Source organism: Hetaerina americana, unplaced genomic scaffold (genome assembly GCF_022747635.1).
Source record: "Hetaerina americana unplaced genomic scaffold, ioHetAmer1.1.p SCAF_11, whole genome shotgun sequence".
Lineage (NCBI taxonomy): Eukaryota > Metazoa > Arthropoda > Insecta > Odonata > Calopterygidae > Hetaerina > Hetaerina americana.
Window position 1 is genome coordinate 44,836,807 of NW_027286181.1, and position 23,823 is coordinate 44,860,629.

At 35.5% G+C, this 23,823-nt stretch overlaps 1 protein-coding gene across 1 annotated transcript; it reads left to right on the forward strand.

The window, feature by feature from the left end:
- The first annotated feature begins 359 nt into the window (after positions 1 to 359).
- Positions 360 to 22,458, forward strand: LOC139700866 (protein O-mannosyl-transferase TMTC4-like). The gene is made up of 13 exons (XM_071599302.1): positions 360 to 563; positions 635 to 866; positions 4,285 to 4,468; positions 6,212 to 6,418; positions 8,842 to 9,117; positions 11,828 to 12,039; positions 13,219 to 13,399; positions 13,742 to 13,950; positions 14,584 to 14,691; positions 14,905 to 15,046; positions 19,277 to 19,391; positions 20,201 to 20,383; positions 21,847 to 22,458. Exons 1-13 carry the CDS (start codon positions 440 to 442, stop codon positions 21,987 to 21,989), a joined length of 2,316 nt encoding a protein of 771 aa, XP_071455403.1. The 5' UTR covers positions 360 to 439; the 3' UTR covers positions 21,990 to 22,458.
- The last annotated feature ends 1,365 nt before the right edge of the window (positions 22,459 to 23,823 follow it).

The following is a 23,823-nucleotide window of genomic DNA, read 5'->3' on the forward strand; positions in this document are numbered from 1 at the left end:
CAAGGGAGTTACGATATTAGGACGCGAACTTGTTAAAATTTACCTTGGAAGTCGTTGTATGTTAACTTGCCTTTTCTTTCATTGACTTTTAACTGGAGACATGGGTGTTGGTGATGAAAATATCGTACAGGTATAAGTTCATGCTTTTTTGAACTCATGTAAAACTATGTCAGTACGCTATTTTTGAAAACTAAAATGCAATATCTCATGTTTTTCTATGCCCCTATAAGTGAGCAAATTTTCTGATTTTTCCCTCTCATTCTCTCAATCGCTGTGACAATTGTGTTTCTACAGGACATATCAGAAAAATAGTATGCCAATGAAGCGTTTTGAAAGTTTTTGTATGAATTAGTTTAAATATTATTGTAATGTAAGTGGAATTCAAGAGTGTAATGCTTACTTAAGTTTTCCCGGTGTTGTTTCCCAATACGTAAAGAAAATGAGCTTGAAATGTAATTCACGTAATGGCAAGCAATCAAATGGATTTAGAACAAATTCCTCAGGGAATCTTCTAAATTGTGAAAGTGAAAGTAACACTTGGGATTCTTCAATACCTCTTCCAAGTAAGTTTATATTTTTCTGTAGATGATGAATGAGATGTTGAAACAATGACCAAAAATATCCTTTATTGCAGGTGTGTCCAGGCCTCTTTCTATTGTAATAGTTGCACTGGCCGCATTTTTAACGTACTTCAATTCTTTGGATGGGAATTTCGTTTTCGATGACTCTGAAGCAATTGTGAAAAACAAGGATGTTCATCCGGAAGCCCCGTTATGGAACGTCTTCCAGAATGATTTTTGGGGCACCCCATTGAAATCCAACAACAGCCATAAGTCGTATCGCCCTCTGACAGTTTTGACTTTCCGGTAAAAGCTCCAAATTATTATGTTCATGTTTATGTCGTGATGTTTGTCATATTAGCTGATGTTCATGTTTAGCTGATTTGATGTTCATGTTTACAGTCGACAAGGCAATTTTGCAGGGTATGTTCGCATTTTCATACCAGACTGCGAATACCTACGGAGTAGGGACTCGGGTTATGCTTCCCGCACATTCCCTTTATTCTTTACCACTCTTTTTATTCTCATGCTCAACTTGTCATTAATTTTATTTCCGAATGCGTACTTATATCCTCGAAAACCTCTGAAGGATCTGACGGAACCATTTTTATGAATGCATAGAACACTTTTTACTTTTATTATTAAATACATTACTTGACCACCCCTGCACAATTTTGAACATTTTGATTTGTGCATGTAAAATTCAATGTACGTGCATACTTGTCGTGGTGTGCGGGTTCTGCGCATGTTCATATTTGTGTCAATATATTGTAACTAACATCTTTGATTCCCTTTAATGAATGAATGGTACAAGTGTTTGAAGAATTTGCCATTAAACAATAAATTAACTGCAACTACAGTTGCATAATCTATCAATTCGATAATTTTTCTTTATGTTAGCATAATTCTTCGTCCTCTTCCAGCTGCTATAACCTCTGATTTGAATATAGCATATCATTTGAAAAGAATCCCAGCTTACCTTATGGTGCAATGTATACATATTTTAAAATTGGCTTAATGAAAGAATATTTCGTGAGTAGCCAAGGAAATCTGACTCTTAAGTTGTGAAGATGGAATTAAAAGTCTGTTACATACCTGAAGACCCTGACTACCTTTCTTAGCTTTAGATTTTTCAGTAGCTTTGGTTTATCTGAGTATGTACATCATTTAAAATAGGTAGATTTTTTCTAAATATGATGTTCGCATTAAATAAGTCATAGTAGTGCTGTATTGTTCAACAAAACTTGTTCGAGTTTGCACCACTCATGCAATTTCTTTCAATCCTCGAGTATGTACATATGTATATCAAAAGATATGTGCATTTTATGAGATAAATCATTAATTTTGGTTTAATCTTAACCTTAATTTTGAATCTTGGGATATACTGTCGTAGGATTCTAAAAATGTATTTGTATAATGAACAAGCTTGTCTGCTGCCTCATTTCAGGAAGAGGCATTCAATATCATACAGATGAAATTGTGCTGTAATATCTATGTGTAGAATTGTACAAACATTATGATTACTTGGTAGTTACCATTTAAGGTAGGTTTTTGATTAACACAAACTTAGCACCCTTATATTTTTAGCCTCACCTAACTAGAGGCACCCCAAATCATATTTAACTTTTCTTCAATTCCACATTCTTCCTCATTTTTTTTAGTATTTTAGTTTGCCTAATATTCTCCACTCTTATCAGTCTTCAGCATTCCATTACCTTTCAAAATGCTCAGTATATATTTGTCCTCCTTACTTTTGATTTATCCCAGCAATCCTCTTCTACTCCCCTAACAAATCTATATGTTATTTAGAAAAATGAAAATAGGTTCATCCCATATACGTCTCCCCAAGAGATTGAATACTTGATTGATAAATTACTCCTAAGTGAATTAAGCCTTAGTAACATATTAATTTATATTATTTAAAATCTCTTTTCCATTGCCATCTGTATTTTCTTGAATAAAGTGGGTAAAAGTTGTTCATTTCATTCTGTGAAATTGGTTGAATTATAAATTTTCCATGGACAAGTTGAATCATGGAATTGATCTAGCCATTTCATTGCTTTCTTGTGTGGCTTTCGTTTGAACTCATAAATATATGAAATTATTTTATAGGTATCATAATGAAGTAACTATAATACATGGGAAGGCCTAGAAGTACCCGGCCTGACCTAGAGATGGCGGTAGTTGTTTGAAAAATATCACTGTATTAGAATGAAGGCAATCTATAAAGCATATGTTTCAAGTTGTTTGGTAGCCATCAATAGTAAACGTTTTCAGTGAATTTGTGAAAAAGGAGAAAATTGGTCATCGTTATGTGATGCAATACTTTACTTGAATGGCCTCAGCCCAACCAATATAAAAGCTGAATTGGATTCTATTATGGGTGAGTCTGCTCCTTCGTTTACAAGAGTAAAAATATTGGGTAGCCGAGTTTAAACAAGGCTGTAAGAACTGTCAAAACGAGCATCGTATTGGTCGACCAAATGAGGCGACGACTCCAGAAGTGGTGAAGAAAATCCACCAAGTGATAATGGATGATCGTTGACTGAAAGTGTGCGAGCTAGCAGTCATACTGGGCATTTATAAAAGTGCAGTACATTGAATGTTTACTAAAAATTTAGACTTGGGATAGCTATGTGCAAGATGTGTGCTGCGTTTGCTCTCACTCAAGCAAAACCAGTGTTGTGAAGATGTTTCGATTGAATGTTGAGCAAAGATTCACAGCAACAAAGCAGAATTTTCATGCCATATCATAACCATGGATGAAACAAGGGCCCATTACTTCACACTCGAGACAAAAGAACAATCAAAACAATGGATTCTAAAGGGAAAACTGACTCCCAAAGAAGGCAAAGACAAGGATCTGCAGGCAAGGTCATGGCGTTGGTTTTTGGGATGTGCGTGGGATAATTTTCATTGACTATCTTGAAATAGGAAAAACTATCAACGGCGACTATTATGCAAACTTATTGTGATGTTTGAGCGAAGAAATCAAGCAAAAGCAGCCACATTTGGTTAAGAAGAAAGTTTTGTTTTATCAAGAAAATGCACCAGCTCACAAATCCGTTATTTCAATGGCCAAAATTCATGAATTATAGTTTGAATTGCTACCTCATGCACCCTATTAGCCAGATTTAGCCCGTTCAGATTATTCTGTTTGCAAACTTGGAAAAATGGCTCAGTGGTTAAAGATTTCCCAACCGTGAAGAAGTAATGTCGGGAGGTAATTGCTATTTTGAGGAGCAAGACAGTTCTTATTATAAAAAGGGTATTTTACTTATTGAATATCACTGGGAAATGTGTATAGAGCTGAAAGGAGATTATGTTGAAAATTAAAAAAACTTTTGTGTTATCTTTGTTGGGTCGGGTACTTCTGGGATTACCCTCGTATATGTACTGAATGCTAAAATTTAGAAGTTTTTAATAATTTAAATAGGCATTATATCATTACAAAAATATATTATCATCGAATATAGTTTATGCACATGAGTAATGGAATGAAAATAGGTTAATGTGTGTACAATTGTTGAATGTGGCTCAGGGTGATTGTAATCGCTTACGCCGAGTAACATGGTACATCTTTTGGACCAATATTATGTTACTGTTTATCTATTAACCTCGAGTTAACTAATACCTTGGACCTAACTAACAACTAACTGTCGTGATACTAATTTACATATGTGTGACTTTACCACCTGGGCATGGCATGTTTTTGAACCATCAGGTGGAACTGTTGGATGAGTGGTGGGCTCTGGCCTTTTGGTTTTCATCTCATCAATGTACTCCTGCATGCAATTGTGAGTGTCCTCATGCTGCCGTCTCTCGAGCGTCTCTTCCTCACACCGTGTCCACGTGCTTCACTCCTAGCCGCCCTACTCTTTGCCGTTCATCCCATCCATGCTGAAGCCGTGAGTACACATCCATTTGAACCAACCTTTTAAAACTGCTCACTGTAGTATTACCATGGATTTGGACACCCAATGGAACCTTTGTGGATTTTAAGTAATCCTAAAAGAAAGGGAGGACAATCATTCTAGTCACTGAGCAAATCAAATAGTTCCTCCTTTCATGAAATAACTTGTGGTGTGATTCCCATATTTTACAAGCCTGGGCTCTGCATAATAGGTTTTACATTTCTGAAGTGGTATTAGTGGTTCCCTTCACTTAAATGTAAGCTTTTGTAGGAAATATGTTATCAGTCATCTCATTTAACTTGCAGATAATTTACGTGATCAAGATTGGCTGCAGTACGTAGGTCCTAATGTTCAAAGAAATATGGGTGCAATATACCTGTTAAACTTTTCCCAAGTCCTTTATGATTCAAAGTCTTAACCTTATCTGTAGAAATATAATTTGGATATTAAATAACTATTTTTTTAAGAAAATAATGATATCATGTAGGAGTATGAAGATTACTGGTAGGTAAATACTATTTTCCCCAATGCTCATCACTAGCAAAAATTATGAATACATCCATAAACAGGAATAACTTGTTTCCCTTTTTATATTAATTCCTTTCAACTATTTTGTTCCACAGAAGAACACATGTTATAAAATATGAAAAAAAATATCCACTCATACTATTCCTACTGAAGGATGCCTTATTTCCAAAAGTGCCTAATGTGGTCACATTCATTGATAGGCATCATAGACAAATGAGTGGTGAAGCATTCATGATCATTCCAAGACAGATAGACCAAGGGTTGGTCATGACAAACATAACCAATGTGGGCTGGTAGACCCACTTATTTGCTCTGCATCAGAGGAGTCAGTGCCTGCCTATTGTTCTGTGAAATCATAATAAAAGACAACTCCTGGCTCAGGGTTTCAGAAACATGGCTATAATTTAACATGAGTGGGGATGCCTTTTACGAAATTAATGCATCTCAATGACAAAATCTTAATTGGTGTACTTGTATTACTCATCGTATATTTTTGGTAATTGATTGTGAGAACCGAAAGTAATTACAGATAAGATATGTTGGAGTCCACTGTTTCAATATGCTCCTTAGCTCTAATTCATGGTATGCATAAATACATGATTCTTCAGTCATGTCTGATTTCAAATATTGGCAAGTTTTACCTAAGGCTCTGTCACTGTGCTTATACCTAATTAAGTATAAGATTCCATATGAAAATTTTATTAATAATAGCATCATAGCATCCAAATGACATGACTTTATCTCCATAATCTATTTAGAAACACTATTTCAAACAAAGGTAGGAACAGGATTGAAAAACCAATTTGGAATGGGCCAAGGCATATATTTTGTAATTAAGTTACTGTTTGTGCTGGCCTAGAGTTAAATTGCATTGAAGTATTTTATTTGGATTCCAAGCATTGGAGTATTGTATTGAATTATTTGCATTTGCATTGAATTGCATTGAAGTATTTTATTTGGATCTGCCAAGCTGTCGATTAAAACTTGATGAAAGTTTTAAATATGATCCCCTCAGCCATTTGGTATTTGAAACCCAATGGTCAACCATGCCTGGTTAGAATTGAGATTACACATCAATCCCAAATAACTTGTAAGCCCTGGAATTAGAATTGAAGCATGGGAGGGGACAATGGCAGTCATGCTTTAATGGCATACAACATGTTTTGCTTATTATCTGTGCCTCTAAATCCTATTTCTTCCATTTTGCAGGTGGCTGGTATCGTTGGCAGAGCCGATCTTCTCTGTGCACTCTTCTTCCTTCTTTCTTTCCTGGCCTACTGCCAAGCTGTTGATAAATCTTCCTGCCCTCCTGGCCAGTCAATACCAAATGGCTCCAGCTCAAATGTGTGGCTCTTTGTCAGCATGCTTCTTTGCTCTGTGTCCATGTTTTGCAAGGAACAAGGAATCACTGTGATTGTGAGTAAGCTATTTTTTTCATCTCCGAAAATCTTCGTGAAACCTAGTCACAATTTCCTTCATTCTTTTTTACTCTAATTAATTTCTCATGCTTTGCTCACCCTTTCTTCTTTCCTTGAAGCAGTGAGAAACTGAAACAGAAGCAATTTATTCTGTCAACTTATAAACTTCACATAAGACCTAAGGCATTGTCAACCTAGAATAATTTAGAAGAACCATAATGGTCGTAACAATGTAGAGCACACATGCACGTTAAAAGGGTTGTATCTAGGGCCTTGCATTGAGATTTGCATGTATATGTGACCTAGATGTGTCTTTCCTCAATGGTGTCCCCTTCAACCTTATGAGGAAAACACCTACAGGGAAATGCCTCGAGTGTCTGTAATTGATGTTGGCCGAGTGATTAATACCCTGTAAACAGTCACAGGATACTCAATCCTGATTGTATGTTCAATACAAGTATTGATCTCTAGTGAGCATTAATTCTCTGAAAATCACCATGTTGATATTTTGTCAAATTTTTTGTTTGAGTTTAGATCATGCATGTTAGTTTTAATTTGAGTAAAACTCTGTTTGCCCAGAATTAAATGAATACTACGAGGGTCATCCGGAAAGTAGTACCCGTTCGTGCCGCATGAAGTGCTGACGACGCGAGTAGCCGCTGGACGAGGTCAGATAGCTTCAGTGGCTTGTCTGCCTTCTCTGAGCCAAGTTGCGTGACGCTAGCATTGCCTGTGTTGTTTCTGTGATTGTTTACAATGTTTAAAAAAATTGAGAACGCCGCCAGTTGTGAAGTGAGGGCAGTGATTAAATTCCTCAATGCAAGAAACGTTCGCCCATGTGATATTCATCGCCAATTAAAGGAGGTGTATGGAGACAATGTAATGGACGAGTCGTCTGTTCGGCGGTGGTGTCGCAACTTCAACATGGGGAGGGGGAACACACACGACGATGAGCGTTCGGGGAGACCGTCTGTCATTACAGACCAACTGGTGAGCTCAGTTGACGAATTCGTGAGGAACGATCGGCGCGTCACAATTGATTACATCTGTGAGCATTTTCCCAATGTTTCTCGAACAATTGTTCATGAAATTGTTAAACACCATCTGCATTATGCAAAAATTTGTGCAAGATGGGTCCCTCGCGTATCTCAATGAGCTGGCGGCGAAGGACTATGCAGCAGGAATACAGAAACTTGTCACACGTTATGACAAATGCCTTAATTTGCTTGGAGATTATGTTGAGAAGTAGTTTAAAGTATCCTCTTTCAAATAAAATTTTTTATGTTTGTTAATATTTACTTTTGTGTCTTTATTTCACGAACGGGTACTACTTTCCGGATGACCCTAGTATATTTCTTATGTGTCGAATCCCTGGAGTAGAATGAAACTACCTGTGCATCTCGATGTATGGTCCTAAATATAATTCATTTCAGTGCACTTTGGTGTTCCTAATTGTTATGATCATTGGAGTTTTTTTATTTAATAGTTAATGCATAAGATTTCACTAGCTCCCTGTCATCGGCTGACACCATGAGGCACCAACAGCAGAGAGGCACCATTTGTGAGCCATGACCAGAGATAGAGCCCATAATAAGCAAGGGAAGACACAATATGCTTTTGTCTAGATGTGTGTTCTCTGTTAACCCTAACAGAGAACTCATGCCTTAACCCTTTGACTACCCACACCCTTCCTTTGACTGTCAATGACACTCCACTCCCATGATTCCCCCTTCCTCTCAAGCCCATCACCTCCCCATATATGTTGGTTATCACATGATGTACTTTCATGAAAATGCAGCAATGATTGAAACCTAGGTTATGATAAATATTGAACCTGTGGAATTATCCATTTTTGTGATCTCTTTGCAAAGCCTTTATTGTTAAGAAAAACTATGGCATTGTAACTTACTGTGTGACAAATTTGAAGAAACTGTGGGAGATTCCATGGCATTAAATTCTGCTAATGCGCATTACAATGCAACAATTTCACAGTATAAAATTCATTCGCTTCAACATCAAGGTGAGCTAATATTACTCTGTGAAATTGTGGCATTGTTACTTATATGTTCATACTATTAGTATTACTTAGGAAGGGGATTTGATATGTTCTCAGCTAGCCATTCTCCAATAAAACCATAAAATTATAGCTGTCTCCATTTTTCTTCTTTTTGGGAGTCTGAACGACTCTATTTGTGAAATTGATGTTCATGTATTTGAATCTGTTCCTTATATTTTTTCATAAGCCAAAATGAACATCTTTTTTTTAAACGCATGCATTATCACACTGACTGTTCTTTATGAATATCCTTTCATAAATAGCTTTCAGCTGGGTACGTCAGTGAATTGTCATTCTGTAGTTAAATTATTTTTCCACTTTTGATGTTTCCTCCTGACATAGTAAATTGTGACTTTACCTTTCAGGGCCTATGCAGTGTATACGATGTGATAGGTTCTAGTCAGCTTGATCTTGCCTCTATCATAGAAAAGAACCATAAAGGAAAAAATGGCTCTGTACATCTGAGAAGGAATCCTCCCAGAAAAATACAAAGATGGCACCCAATTCTAGTCCGACATTTGTTACTTCTGCTCACTGGAATCGGATTGCTGACCTTTCGGTGGAAAGTTATGGCATCTTCACCTCCTGTTTTCCATCCTGTGGATAACCCTGCCTCATTCTCTGACAGCATATTAACACAGGCAAGTTTTAAAATACAGACAAAATATGCATCAGAACCAAGTGACAACATCTAAAGCCCTTTTTTCAACTACAAAAGGCCTAATATGTAGTTTCATTTGAGAGATATGTGTAGCAAACACATCCTGGAAAGCACTAATGTATTCATGATGGGTATACATCAGTTTTTCTTGATGGACTTATACTCATACATACATTAAATCTCTCCCAGTAAGCTCAAAGCCTTCAAGCATTCAACCCTAAGTAGTATGAAAGTGTCAGAAAGGCATAGGAAATGATTGCTTTTAATTAAAATTTCAATAATATCAAAATAAAAAAGCAGAGAGAAACTCTCATATAAAAAGATAAAATCATAATAACCTCATGGGAACTTAAGAGAGGAGATAGTTACATTGTGTTACATTTAAACTTGAAGTTGTGAATTATGCTTGCAAACATGGAAACTAGGCTGCTGAAAAGCATTTTGGCCAACCTCCAACTGAGACGATGATATGAGAATAGAGGGAGCAGAAGGTGGATTTAGCATATGCAGATATGAGTAAATAAATTTGTGTTCACGTAAACAGGATTACTGTTTCAACCAAACTGATTTTAATTAAAGGAGTATGTCTATTGGCAATTTTCCTGGGATGTCATGGTGTAAGAGATTCATCAAGAGAAATGGTCTTTGCGTTTACACCAGGTTAATATTAAAATAGGAGGAAGAAAACTAGAGTAGGTGGAACAGATTACGTATCTCAGAAGTGTTTTGGACCAACATGGTGAAAGTTGTGGGGATGTAAGGAGAAGAATTGCTCTAGCCAAAGAGGCTTTCACAAGGAGGAAGAAGTTGATGACAGGGTCGTTGAGTCAAGATATTGAGAAAAGCTCGTCAAAACTCAGACTTGGAGTGTAGTTATACTTACACATTGTGGAAACATGGTCACTAAAACAGGAGGATAGAGGAAATTGGAGGCTTTTGAAAATGTGGGTGTAGAGAAGGTGAAATGGACCGAAAGGAAAACAAATAAGGAAGTGCTGGTATGGTGGGGGATCAGAGGGATTATTGTGAGAAATCATAAGGAGGCAGGAAAAATGGATGAAGGGCATATTGATCAGAAGTGGGATGTTGAAGACTGTGATAGAGGGGAAGATGTTAGGCAAATGAGGAAAGGGCAGGAACAGAATAGGGATGTTGGATGGGATGAGGGAAGGAAGTACACGGAGATGAAGAGGGACTTGATGTAGAGTAGGTTGCTGGAATGTGTTTTGATAGTAGTCACCAAATATTTACTTGGTAGTTGTGTCCATCCAAAACCTACCTTAACCAGTAGATTACGGAATAATAATTTTTGAATATAAATTTGGCTTTTGTTATTTCATTTCAATATGTTTTGTAAATTCTATGAAGTTACACCAGGGACAACAAGCAAATGTATTAATTCCTTTTCTTTGTACATGGTCTGTGCAATAAATGTGCCAACTGGTGCAATCTGGCGGCCATGATGCAAACTATTGGCCCTTTCACTAGCAGTGCTAGTTGCCTGAGACCCAATGAGTATTAAGTGGCAACATTAAAATACTTTGATTCCTTTCTGTCTGACCCAAGTATTATTTTGTCAATTTGACCCAAAAAATCACAGTGCATCCTATGGGCTGGTAAATATAGTGTATTTATCTTTGAAAGTATTAATCCATTACGTACCACCCTGTCCAATAAATATGCAAAATGAGGCTATAAAAACTTTATTTTGCAAAATTACTAAGTACTCTCCATTACTCCAGTACAATCAAAGTACTCTCTATTCGTTTCTATGCAACGTTCGTTTCATTCTTTTCATTTTCGTTTGTATGTTTCTTCTTTTCCACTGTTAAAAGCACCCTTGGAAGTTCTTGGCAGTTAGGCTTTTTAGTTTTCTCGTCATTTCATGCTTTATTGTGTTCACATCTTCCCAGTGATGTCCCCTCATCACATTTTTGCATTTTGGGTGTAGAAAAAAGTCGAAGGGGATGAGTTCTGGCGAATAAGGAGGATTATCAAGGATGGTGATTGAATTTTTTGCCAGAAAGTGGCGAACAATCAATGCTGAATGTGCAGGTGCATTGTCATGGTGAAGGATCCATCCATCATGTTTGGTTAAAATAGTGTGCACTGTTGATTTTCCTAAATTTAGTTCATCAGCTATCATTGACAGTTTTTCGATGGTCGGTAAGGCCTAGGGACAGCATACGATCAGTGTTGTCGTCAACACAGGTGGTTGAAGGTCGTCCCGGCCTTGCATCATCCGTGGCATCTTGTTGGCCATATTTAAAATGCTTCATTCCACTTGAAAACTGATGTTTTCTTCAGAGTATTTCTCACCGTAAACAGCTGTCAACATTTCAGAAGGCATTGATGACTTTTACTGCACTTAGCCAAAAAACTTGGATGTTGATTCGTTGCTTTGTGATTTTGTCAATTTCCATTTTCAACAAACAGTGAAAACAAGGACAATGGAAACTAAAAACTGGAACCATATGCACAGCTCGATGATCCGCCAAGCACAAACAGCATAGGGTCTCAGGCAACTAGCTCTGCTAGTGGGCAGGGCTATAGTTCGCGTCATGGCCGCCAGATTGCACCAGTATGCATATTTTTTGGGCAGACCACATATAATAGTGTTGTGTCATATTTGTGCTTGATTATAAAACAATGTACTTGATTTCTTCATTCTGGTTTCTCTGTTTCTCTAGGTCCTTACCCATGGATATGTGTGGGCATTGAATGCATGGCTGCTGCTCTGCCCTGAGTGGCTATGTTTTGATTGGTCAATGGGGTCCATACCTTTGATCTCATCACCGACATCTGACCCCCGTGCACTCATTGCCCTTCCTATTTTCTGCTTCATTATGGTTGTCCTGGGAGCTCAAGCATTTCTTCATCCACAGCCTTCACATTCCAATAGGTAAACCCTTATTGATTACATCTACATTATCAACTATTGACACCGTGTATAGCATAAGTCGGTAGCATTAGATAATTGTGCATTTTGTCTCTATCATTAATATATGATCAAAAAAGTTGAATTGTAATGGAATCTTGGTCTAAAAAGTGTTTTAAATAGCTAAAAAATTAATGTATCTAGCAAATTTATTACATACTATAATTTTGTGATTACAGGATTGTTAAAAGCTCATACTTTAAGTGTAGAAAAGCCATTGGTGTACACATTTAACTTAATAGGTATATCCACCGAGAAATCGTTCTAATAAAACACCAGAATATGCAACCCGGAAGTTGGTTTGATAGGTGAGGGGGTATAGCTCACCTAGTACCTTGTATGGCATATGAAATTCACACTTCAGGGCAGGGGAGCCAGATTCTTTCCCTATGTTGCCCGTGGTATCCCAGTAAGATCGCTATCCAAAAATCACAGCTTGAGTGAAGCTGAAGGTGCCCAGAGGCATGCCGAGGAATCAGGCTCTCCAGTCACTAGTCCAATGCTCTACCCACAGGACTGCTGCTTCCAAGGAAGCCATTTATAATTATTTATGGTAAATGTCGATGACTTTGCAGGATGTTTGTAGGCAGGATGTATAAATATTATTGTTTAGAAGTTGATCCTGGTGACTTCCCTAGTTGAATACAAAGAATATATTTTGGTATTGGCCCAAAGTGATTCATCACATCTCTGTTGGTTGGTTGAGAATCCAAGAAAGCTTCATTTCAAAATTCAAGGAATGGTAAAACTGTCAACTTTTTAATATCTTGGTTCAAAAACAGAAATGCATTTAAAATTGTTTAGGTTAAAATTACTTAGTGTTCCCTTCAGTTAAAAATTTCAATGCATTTTCCGTAGTTCTCCCATTAAAATTCCTTGACAATTTTTTGAAACATTTTAAGACATAATTTTATGACACAAGTGAGTTATAATGTTTCTAGAATGCCATGGGTTCTAATTACATAATTAAAATTCTAATTCTACTATCTTGGTCACGGCATTATTTGTATTGCATGCAGTTTTATGATAATAACAGCTTTCATCAGCTGTGGTGTCATAAATTATCATTTTTGATATATTCACCCATTTCAAAAGCCTGGAAGTTGTCATTACTGGCCATGATCATTGCAAAATCTGTTTCAGGGTCCTTGCCATGGGTTTGGCCCTTCTATCAGTTCCTTTCCTGCCTGCCTCCAACCTATTCTTCCGAGTTGGATTTGTTGTTGCTGAACGTGTTTTGTATATTCCCTCAGCTGGATATTGTATCATTGTGGTCCTAGGTCTCTGCCATCTGTCAAGCAATGTGTCTCCTTCCCAAAGAAATGTAAGTATTAAGCTAAGTTTAAACCTTTTAAAATGTTACATGTTTCTCTCCTATATCTGCAGATGTCTAATATGTATTTGGTTGAAATCATAATGACTTGGTTTTGAGGAATGTACAGTCTAATTCTGCTAAAATGACTTCATGGATTGTTAATTGTGTGTATATTAATTTTTAGTTTTTGAATAAATGATAATAGTTCCATGTTTTAATTTTCTCTCCTAAGATGAAAAGGTGTTGAAACAGCTATAAATATAATATGCTTACTATCTCAAAAGTACATATTTCTGTCCTTCCAATAGAAACCAGATCAAATGTATTCATAACGTATCCTTTCTTATTCAGCTCCTGCTGGTGATGTATGTATGTCTTTTGATGGTCCTGGGCATCAGAAGTGTTGTCCGGAGTGCTCAGTGGCGCACAGAGGAATCACTCTTCATTTCTGGACTTGGTATTTGCCCTCTAAATGCTAAGGTGCATTACAATGTAGCAAGAAATGCTGCAGACAGAGGAGACCGTTCATTGGCACTCTATCATTACAGAGAAGCCATAAGGTAATCATTGCTGCTCAATTGCAAAAAAATTAACTTTTTATTCAAAATATATCTGTCTGCAAATATATTTTTTTAAATAAGGTAAACAGCCAATTATGCTATGTCTTTCAATTTTTCAGCAAAAAATGTTGCCTTTGCATTAAATTTATCTTCATTTTAAATAACAATGTTATTAGTCAATTGAAAACAACAAAAAATATATCACCAAGGTCATTAAGTTAGATTGAGATGTACGGGATAGCATTCAATCCTCTCTTATGGGTAACATTTGATGTGCACTTTTTGGTGGAAAACTTTTATTGATTTTATGCTGTAACTGTGTTTATTTTAATATTCTCTCACCATGCAGTTTCAGATATGTGATGTGAGGGGTTGATTCCTTAACTTCTTTGCAACTTATGAAATGAATATTTTTATCAAGATTTGCTGGAGATTGTGAATTTATATGCATAGCAAAAATAAGAAGTTTGTTCATGAATATTTTCCTTTGTTATTCATATCCATTCATTAATATCTAAATAATTTTATTTTACTTAACCATGGTTATATATCAATTATAGTACTTCAATTCTACTTTCCTTGTCAGTTGTAAACTTAAATAATAGCTCTAATCAGATTATATATTTTTTGTAGGCTTCACCCTGAGTACGATCAAGCCATGAACAACCTTGCAAATTTATTAAAGGATAATGGAGGCCTGATGGAAGCTGAAGTGTTGCTTAGAAAAGCTGTGTCATTAAGGTTAGCACCTGTTTTAGTTGGGCATTTTATAAAAATCATTTTTATTAATGAAGTTTGAATTACTTGGATATATACAAATTTTCTTCTTTCTTAAAAATCATATGGTATGCATGCTGTTATTATATTAAGTATTTGCTGTTTTAATTCAGTATTGCATTTTCTGGTTTAACTCCTTGAACAATTTTTTAAATAACAGATTTTCCCAATTTTCAGACATGACTTTTCTGCAGGATGGATGAATTTAGGAGTAGTCTTAGCTGCTCAAAAAAGATATGAAGAAGCTGAGCAAAGCTACCTCACTGCACTAAGACACAGGCGGAGCTATGCTGACTGCTTTTATAACTTAGGAAATCTTGTATGTTATCAAAAATATTTTGTCCAAAATTTAATGTACATTATTTCAATTTGTTTTATGTCATATCAAATTGCATCTGCCTAATTATCATTCATCATAAAGGTGACTGAATGATTCCATGCCATCAGATTAAGTGACAGTAGAAGAATGCAACTCCTTCAACTGTCAGAGAAATGAAAAAAAAATTCAAGTTGGTGAGGTCTATGTCAGAACTACAAAAGCAATTCCACTCGAGCAAAAGGAGAAATAAAGTAGGTTAAAACATCTGTGATGTGACATTATATGACATGATGATAGATGCTGAAATCCAGAGTAGGGATACTTTCCTCCTCAGAAGAAAAGTCGCAAATGACCTAGGGCATTGTCGAGACACTTAAATTAATACTACTATTCAGAAGAAAATTTGTGTGATTTTGAACCTAGATCATAATCGAAATCATATGTCTGCAATGTGAAATCAAAACAGGAATATTTAAAAACGACAATTCAATGAACACCTCTGCCATAATTGTGTGAGTTTCAGATGCCACTTAATTTCAACATTTAGATAATTATCATACATTTTGGAATCATAAATAACCCAACAGTTTTCACTTGCCTTATTCTCATGCTCAATTTTTTTCACTCTCATGTTTCTCCGATCATCTGTAATCTTGCGAGTCAGATCATTTTTTTGGGTGTCCAAAATATCCATTTCATTGATCCACAAAATTTATGCATGGTTCTTGCTAAATGTAGCTGGGGAATTGAGTTAAAATCCATAAATTCTGAGCTCTGCATACACATGATGGCTGATAGGTTACGATGAACCATACTAGGACAAAAAAATTCATCTTATATGTTGCCAGGGGTGCGAAATCTTTCTGGGGCTCGTGGCATGTGCTGAAGAGATGTATTAGGTCTGTGGTTGGATTGAAAAATTCAACCAAAGGTCTTCTAACTCAGTATTTTAGTTGAATTCCTGGCAGACTCTCTGGTGTCCGGCATTTTCTAATACTTCTGGGGAAAGAATATGGTTCAGTGATGTTCCTATGAAGATTTCTGAGTGAATGGCTCAGTGAAAAATTATTAATGTGAAATAGGCAGACTAAAGTATCAATGGTTGATCCATATGTTCCTCCTTGAAGGACTCCATTTCATAGTCCAGTATTGATTTGGTAGCAACTGCAGTTTCCAATTCAGGTTAAGTGAAACCTACATATTTAGAATAACATTCATTATTAAGAATGTTATGCCCTTCAGTACAGTCTCTGGCAACTTTATCCTTTTTTAAGTAAAGGAGTTATATTTTATAGGAAATTTAAAAAAAACGTCGTCGAACATTTACTATTGAGGCCAACCTTGGGGCTAATAATTTTAAATGTCACTTTGTAGAATTTCAGTGCCAAGGCATATGTGATACTTTTCATATTGTTGCTACATCGATATGTTAAAAGAGCAATTAGACGCAGGTGTTTCAGACAAAATGTGATTCCAAATATATAGTGATTAGCAGCATTACCATGCATATTTTATATTTAATAGTAAACAACATAGTAAGTAGGGCTATTGCATTAAATTCCATGCACTGGTATATTATCTCCATGCGCGAACATTTGATGGCCCTTGGTATGAATGCAGTTTAAGCAGACTTGTATTTTAAGGCATGGAGGCCACTGGAATCATGTCAGTTTCTTGAATTATGTACCTAGGGGGCCACCCATTAATTTTCCTTGAAAGATGAAATACTGTTCTGTACTGTGTATGGGATAAATGTTTTTTGCTATGAAAACCAGGAATTATGGGGAAAAAATGATATGTTCTATTGCCATTTTACCATCAGTAAGTAAATGGTTGTGGTTTGAGAATATTCAAATTTCCACAAAACTATTAGCATCACTTTTCTGTGAATAACTGTACAAAAATCCTAGCAGATACCTGTCATAATACCATACTACTAAGTGTCTTGTTACACTGTATTTTTTTTAAATGGATATATTGCCTTACTGTGTGGTAATTAATCATGTATTTTTTTTCCTTTCAGTTTGCCTACTTAGCAAATGGAAAACATGCACTGTTATAATATGCTTTGTAGTTTAGTGGTCATTATTGTGATTTTGATAATTCTAAAAGTTAGCAGCAAAGTTTTCCAAAATCCAGGAACTGATCATTATAAGATCATATTTTTTTCATTATCTGTTGTTGAAACAATCATGTGCAGTTATGAAATTGCTTTTCTGCCAAATTTCATGACTGAAAGAAATCTTGATTTTACCATTGTTCTACTATTTGAAAGCTCGTCTTTTTACATTCATTTGTTTACAATCTACGAGGTTGATCTGCAAATTTCTCAGCCCAATGATGAAAATGAGAATTTGTTTTCAAAAAAGTTTTATTTTTCAACATAATCACTTTTAATATTAATACATTCCATCCTGTGTTGTTACAGTGCCATTATCCCATCTCTGTATTGTTCTTCTGGAAGTGCTGCAAAGTACTGTCTGCAGCTGCGATTTCTTCTTGGTGTAACAAAAAATGTTGACCAGCGAGGAAGCTTCCAAGTTTTTGGAAAAGGTTTCAGTCCACATGAGTCAAATCCAGGGAATAGGGTGAATCTTTCAGCTCTTCATATTGCAAATCCCTCAATTTTTCTATTGCCTAGACACTTTTGTGGGCAGGTACATTGTCCTGTTGGAAAATGTTTTTTTCCTCTGCGAGCCAGGTCTGCGTTCTCAAATGTTTTCATCCAGTGTAGTTGGAAGAGTAATCCCTAGTTATTGTTTTACCTTTTTCTAGACAGTCAATCAACATGATATCTTTCGCATCCCAAAAACCTGATGCCAGGACCTTTCCTGTCTTTGCCTTCTTTGGAGCTGAAGGACTGGCCTCTATCCACTGCATGGATTATTGTTCAATCCTGGTGTATGATGCTGAATCCAATGTCTCATTCATTGTCACATATCGATGCAGAAAATCACTCTTGTTTTTCGGGAAGTATGCCAATGGCTATTTGGAAAGTGTCGTCCAAATGCACTTTTGACCCACAGTACATGCCATCTTATGCAAAGCTTTGTTGCATGAAATTCATGGTGGAAAATGTAACCAGTGCTTCTCTTGATATCTCTGTATTAGTAATTAGTATCTCAGTATTAGTAATTTCATGCACCTTCATACACTAATCTTCCAAAATCATATTGTGCACTCTTTTGATGATTTCCGGTGTAGTTGCACTTTTCGGACATCCTTCATGTGGATCATCTCGAAGGCTTTCACAGCCATTTTTAAACTCGGCCACCCATTTCTTCATGGGGGAAACTGAAGGAGAGGAGTCCCCATACACATTAATAATCTTTGAATGAATTTTGGTTGCAGTAAGCTTTTGATGAAGAAGTTTATCCCTGCACTATACTCGATTTTTTCCATTTCTAACAACACATGCATTGCAATTGATTCAACCAATTGCCTAGAGCAAACTGTTGGATGGAATGGCTTGTAATTTCACCAGGTATCTATGCACATTTGTGCCAACATTAGAGAAAAAAATAATATGAATATTGATGCCAACTTTGGGAAGGCTGAGAACTTTTCAGGCCACCCTCGCATCTACTAATAATCACACACAAATTGGCATTTGCTCTTTGATTCCCCACCAAAAGCAAATATTGCCTAGATTTTTGCAGAAACCGATTGCAATTCAAAAAATAGTGTCTAAATGGTATTATTTTTATTTGCATCAGGAGTGTTTTTTTCTAAGGTTGATAGCTTTGGTTATGTTGAATATATTTTGGTAACAAGCTACTTAATCCCAATATTTTATATTCAAAGATTAACTTCCAAAGTTTCATGAAGTTTTTCTTATTTTCTAAATGGACCCCGTTTCACTTAAAACCTGATGAATGGTCTAAGATCATGGTAACACTGCTATTTTATTATTGCATTAATGTAAGTAACAAATATTTTATCTCCACTATTTGGAATTTGCTAATTGAAACCTTGTATTATGCAATACTAACAGCTTCCATGAATCATTATTGTGCATAAGCAACCTACTACATCAAATTGTGCTCAGAAGGAAGTTATGTAATGGTTAGAAATATCACTCAAAAGGAGATCCACATTTGCACCTATGGTCACATTGAATAGATCATTACATTATAAATAAAAATTGTTCCTGCTAAATAAATATTGTCTTAGTATTTTGTTTAATGAAATGGTTTTGACAGTTATCTGATTTTAAAATCACTCTTTTAGTATGTAGATCAAAACCGATACAAGGAAGCCTTCTCTGCGTGGCAGAATGCTACATCTCTTAAACCGACACATGCTGGAGCATGGAGCAACATGGTTGGGATGCTGGATAGTATTGGTAACTACTATTTTTGTATTTTAATAAAATCTGTATTCTGCTCATTACTTAATTGCAAGGAAGAGTCTCACAGATCTGCAACACTGACTGGCTTTTGATTCGGTATGTTATGTTAAAATGACTTAATTCATTTAGAATAGACCTATGTGGAAACCAACTGATTTTTTTGTCATTATGCTGGAAAATGTTGAAATGGTGTTTAGTATTAACCATTACAGCCAGGATATTTTAGTCCATTAGCTATTAGTGTGAATGCCAACCTTTCTATATTAAATGTAATTCCTCATTCTCTTTTAGTGTCCTGACATTAATATCATAAAATCCAGGTTTCTGTTGCTAGGGATGTTTGTCTTCAACTGATTCTTAGATATCAGGCTTTTCATTTGTGGTGGTCTTCTGTGCATTATAAAATATGAAAGAAGTAGTGCTCAAATGTAAATTTTTCTTTAATGTGACATTTTCATATGAATAAATGAATTAATATCCCCAGGTGTAAATTGGCAAATTATATGGTAACTTGTGACCACATGCCATTGTCCATAAAATCCACTTAAGCATTTTTGATCGTGATAGTTTGTGTTGTTTTTTTCCAGTTTTGTATTTTATTCATAGGAGTCAAAATTCATAATGTATATTGATGTAAGTTGAATTTGATTATTCCATCAATTCCAGTGTCCTAGCTTGAGAGTACCATAAGTCCATGGGATTTATGTGACTGGTGTATCAGTGTTCATGTAGGAAACCCTAGATTTGAGGTAAATGTTTGCTGTTCAGATAAATCAGTTATTTTAAGTTTTGTTTTATTTCAGGTAAGGTGACGCAGGCAGAGGAACTGGCAAAGCAGGCGTTAGGATATCTCCCTGAAGAGCCAGCTCTTCACTTTCATTTGGGGAATTCCTATGGGAAAAGGGGAAGGTATTCCCTAGCAGAGCAGCACTTCTTAAAGGCCATAAGCATAAGGCCAAGGCATGCTCCATATCACTCAAATCTTGGTAAGAAGTGGTAGTAATGAAGTTTTGCATTTGTTTCAGAAGTTAGGTAGTGTACATTTATTAGGTTTCAGTGAAATGAAAACTTTTAATTCAATCCTAGAAATGGAGAAACTTTCATCTTTGCTTTTTTTTAAATGAAAATTTTCAAAGAATTCGAACAATATCCACATGTTTTGCCTTTACTTAAAATATTAATGTTGTATAGTCATGTCAGTGTTATTTTGCAATGGATCAACTCTTCTCTCCTAAGATTCAAAAATGAAAAACTCCATCAAATACATCAACTGGAGCCACCCAAAATGATTTGCAAATACTTTACCCTGATATCAAAAATAGGTGTGAAGGATTAATGAATAACTGTACTACCAAGATTTCTTCAACCACTTAAATTTTATGAATCTAGTGTTGTTTGTTTTGAGAAAAAATAATTAATGTAATAGACAAGTTCCTAGTTCAAATTAGGTTCCCTTGCATAGAAATACTAATTTTTAATTTCTATTTAGTGATAACTAGTGCAGAAATGTGTATCATTTAAAAAGGATACCAGCACTCATCCATTATGTAATGGTGATTCTTGTCACTTCAAGCATGCATATTTTAATTCTGCATTATACGTGATGAACCAAGTAGTGTTTAGTTCAGCAAGAATATGCATAGGATGCTACTTCTTCATGAGTAAGAAAATTCCAGTTGAAAGGTTTTTAATTCCGCTATTATTATTCACCTTCACATGTTTGTTGCATTCCCCACCTGTGTGTTGATTGATGTGATCTTTCTACCTCCTCCCTAGGTTGTGTTTGTTTCACCATGAGCCTTTTCCTAATTTACACTGAAAACTTTTTCATTCCTGGTTAACTTCTGTGCAGAATTTCCATGTAGTCAATGCCGTTTTGATTGCTATATATTCATGATGAATATATTGTAATTTATCCAGTGTAAATGCTTTATACTTGCATATGAGTAGCATGTGTAACATAGGGTAATGATAAAATCTCAAGCATGTAGATGTAATGAAATCTGCAGCATATAGGTAGTAATGATAAACCTGAATTTGGCATTGAAAAATATATTTTCAAAAAGTGGTAAGTATCCTTATGTATGTGTGTACCCTGATATTTCCCCTTCATATTCTATTCATAGAATTAATACTGCAGCCCAACCCAATTCCCAGAATTTTCCCAGCCCAACCATACTCTCTTGATGGGAATCAATTTTTAAACTTATCATATAAACTTTCATATATATTTCAAGCAATACCAATCACCATTTCATTTCATCCTTAAAATTCGCCGTTTTGTGACAGCGAAATACTTGTAACTCACATGAGGTCAACTTTTTTCAGCAAATACATTTTCAAAATTGATTCATGATATTTTAATGATGACAAACCATAAAATTATTGTCAAAATTACATTATGTTCACCTCATTTCCATAACTCTGATTATTTTGCAATTCTTTGAAGGTGTACTTTATCACCATTGGAAGAAATATGGAAAAGCTGAAACAAGCTACCTGAGAGCCATTGAACTGGATCCATCTCTACATAGTGCACATGAAAACCTCCGTTTACTTCATCGTAAAACTAAACAAAGGACTAGAGGGTGAAGTGTTGTGAAGTAATTGATATTTGTACTTTCATAGATTTTTATTGAGAATATGATATTCTCTGCCTAGCTGGCTTTGTGTAGATGAAAATGGGTTCTAATGAGATGCATAGTAAACTCTTGCTAATTGGGGCCTATTGCTATATGGGGCCACAGGTTGCCTGGATTAAGAAAAATTCAGATTACTGGGGATTTGACCCATGTAACCCCCTCAGAGTATTTTTCACCATTATTCTTGCACTCACTTTATGGCCAATGAATTTATATGGTGAACAGGAAGCCTCCAGTGGAAAAACGTCTTATTTAAAGTTGATGAAATCCTATTTGAATAAAATACATTGCATAATGTCCTAATAAGTCAGCTTAATTATTTATGAGTAACTTCAGTTGACAATATTAATGTGTTCTTAGCTATGTTATCGGTGATCTTATTCTTTTCATTTGATTTATTTAAGTACATTAAGTGAGTCGATCAGGTTTCTATTTAATAAATGCGAGTTTAACTTTATAAAATTGTGCTAGTTTCATATGCATTTGCCAAATGTCTATAAAGTAAGAGGAGTTCATTTACAATTTTCCTGAAAGCTCTGGATTGCTGAAATTTTCCCACAGCGTCTTACTTCAACGAATGGCAACCATTTGCATTATCACACGGAAGTATAGACACCCTTTCCTCACTGATTCATTGTCCAGGATGAACTTCATAATGTTTGACTGTTTTCTAGCTAGGCTTTCCAGTGCATGCAATTTTATTATAAGGGGTTCAATTCCATCACTATCAGTACTCGTGACTTAACCAGATACTCATTTGTTATTATTTGGTATTCCACCCATTATTGCAGGTTTTGGATGGACACAGATTATGGTAAACACAATTTCCCTGTGTCTCTCCTATCAAAACGCAACATGACTAGCACAAAAATTATATCTCCTCATAAACCGTCATAACCAAACACTATTTGCAGTGATTTTCTCTTCATCTTCCAACTTATCAATAATATTCACCTCTTCTACATTGTTCAAAGTTATGTGTTTTCTTTATGCACCACTCCTTTTTTATTCTAATTCTGTTGCCAGAAGAATTCAAAAATAATTAGGCAATTGCTTTGTAAGTTACAAAAGACCATTTAAAGAAATAGTCATCTGTCATAAGCCAGTGTCATGAATATGCATCATGTGTTATTTAAATGAACAGGGGGATTATTTCACTGAACAAATGAAGAAAATTTTTTGTATGAAAAAAATCAAAGTTTATTTATTCAGTGATCATGAATTTTCACCAAGTAGAGCCTTAAACCATCAAATTCAAGAGAATTGTTTGCTTCTTATAACACTGTCAATGCATAATTTACAATACTTCAGGACAAATGATGAATTATTCAAGTATGATTATCATTCACAACTATTAATAATAATTTTATAAAAACCCTAAATAATTTTTAAGGTTTTTATAAAAGTCCAGCGGAAGGTGCTAGAAAAACATTTTTCAGTAAAGCATCTTATAGTGCAGCCATCTTGTGGCCCCACGGTACATGACTGGATTCTGTCTGGATTAACTGGGTGCAGATTAGTGGGGGTTTACTGCATTTTTCTAAACTATGGTTGATCACTTTGAATTGATACATTCCTATCATTTGGTTGATTAATAGGGTACAATTGAAGCATAATTGTACAAGTACTTAATGCTTACATTATTAGTTCAATGTACCCTGATAAATTGTCTCATATTTGATAGATATATTTCTGTGATATTGTTTTATAAGTCATGTCTGAATTCATTTTGGTATTAGGAAATTTCTATCAGTCACTGAAATAACCTAAATTCTCTGTGACTG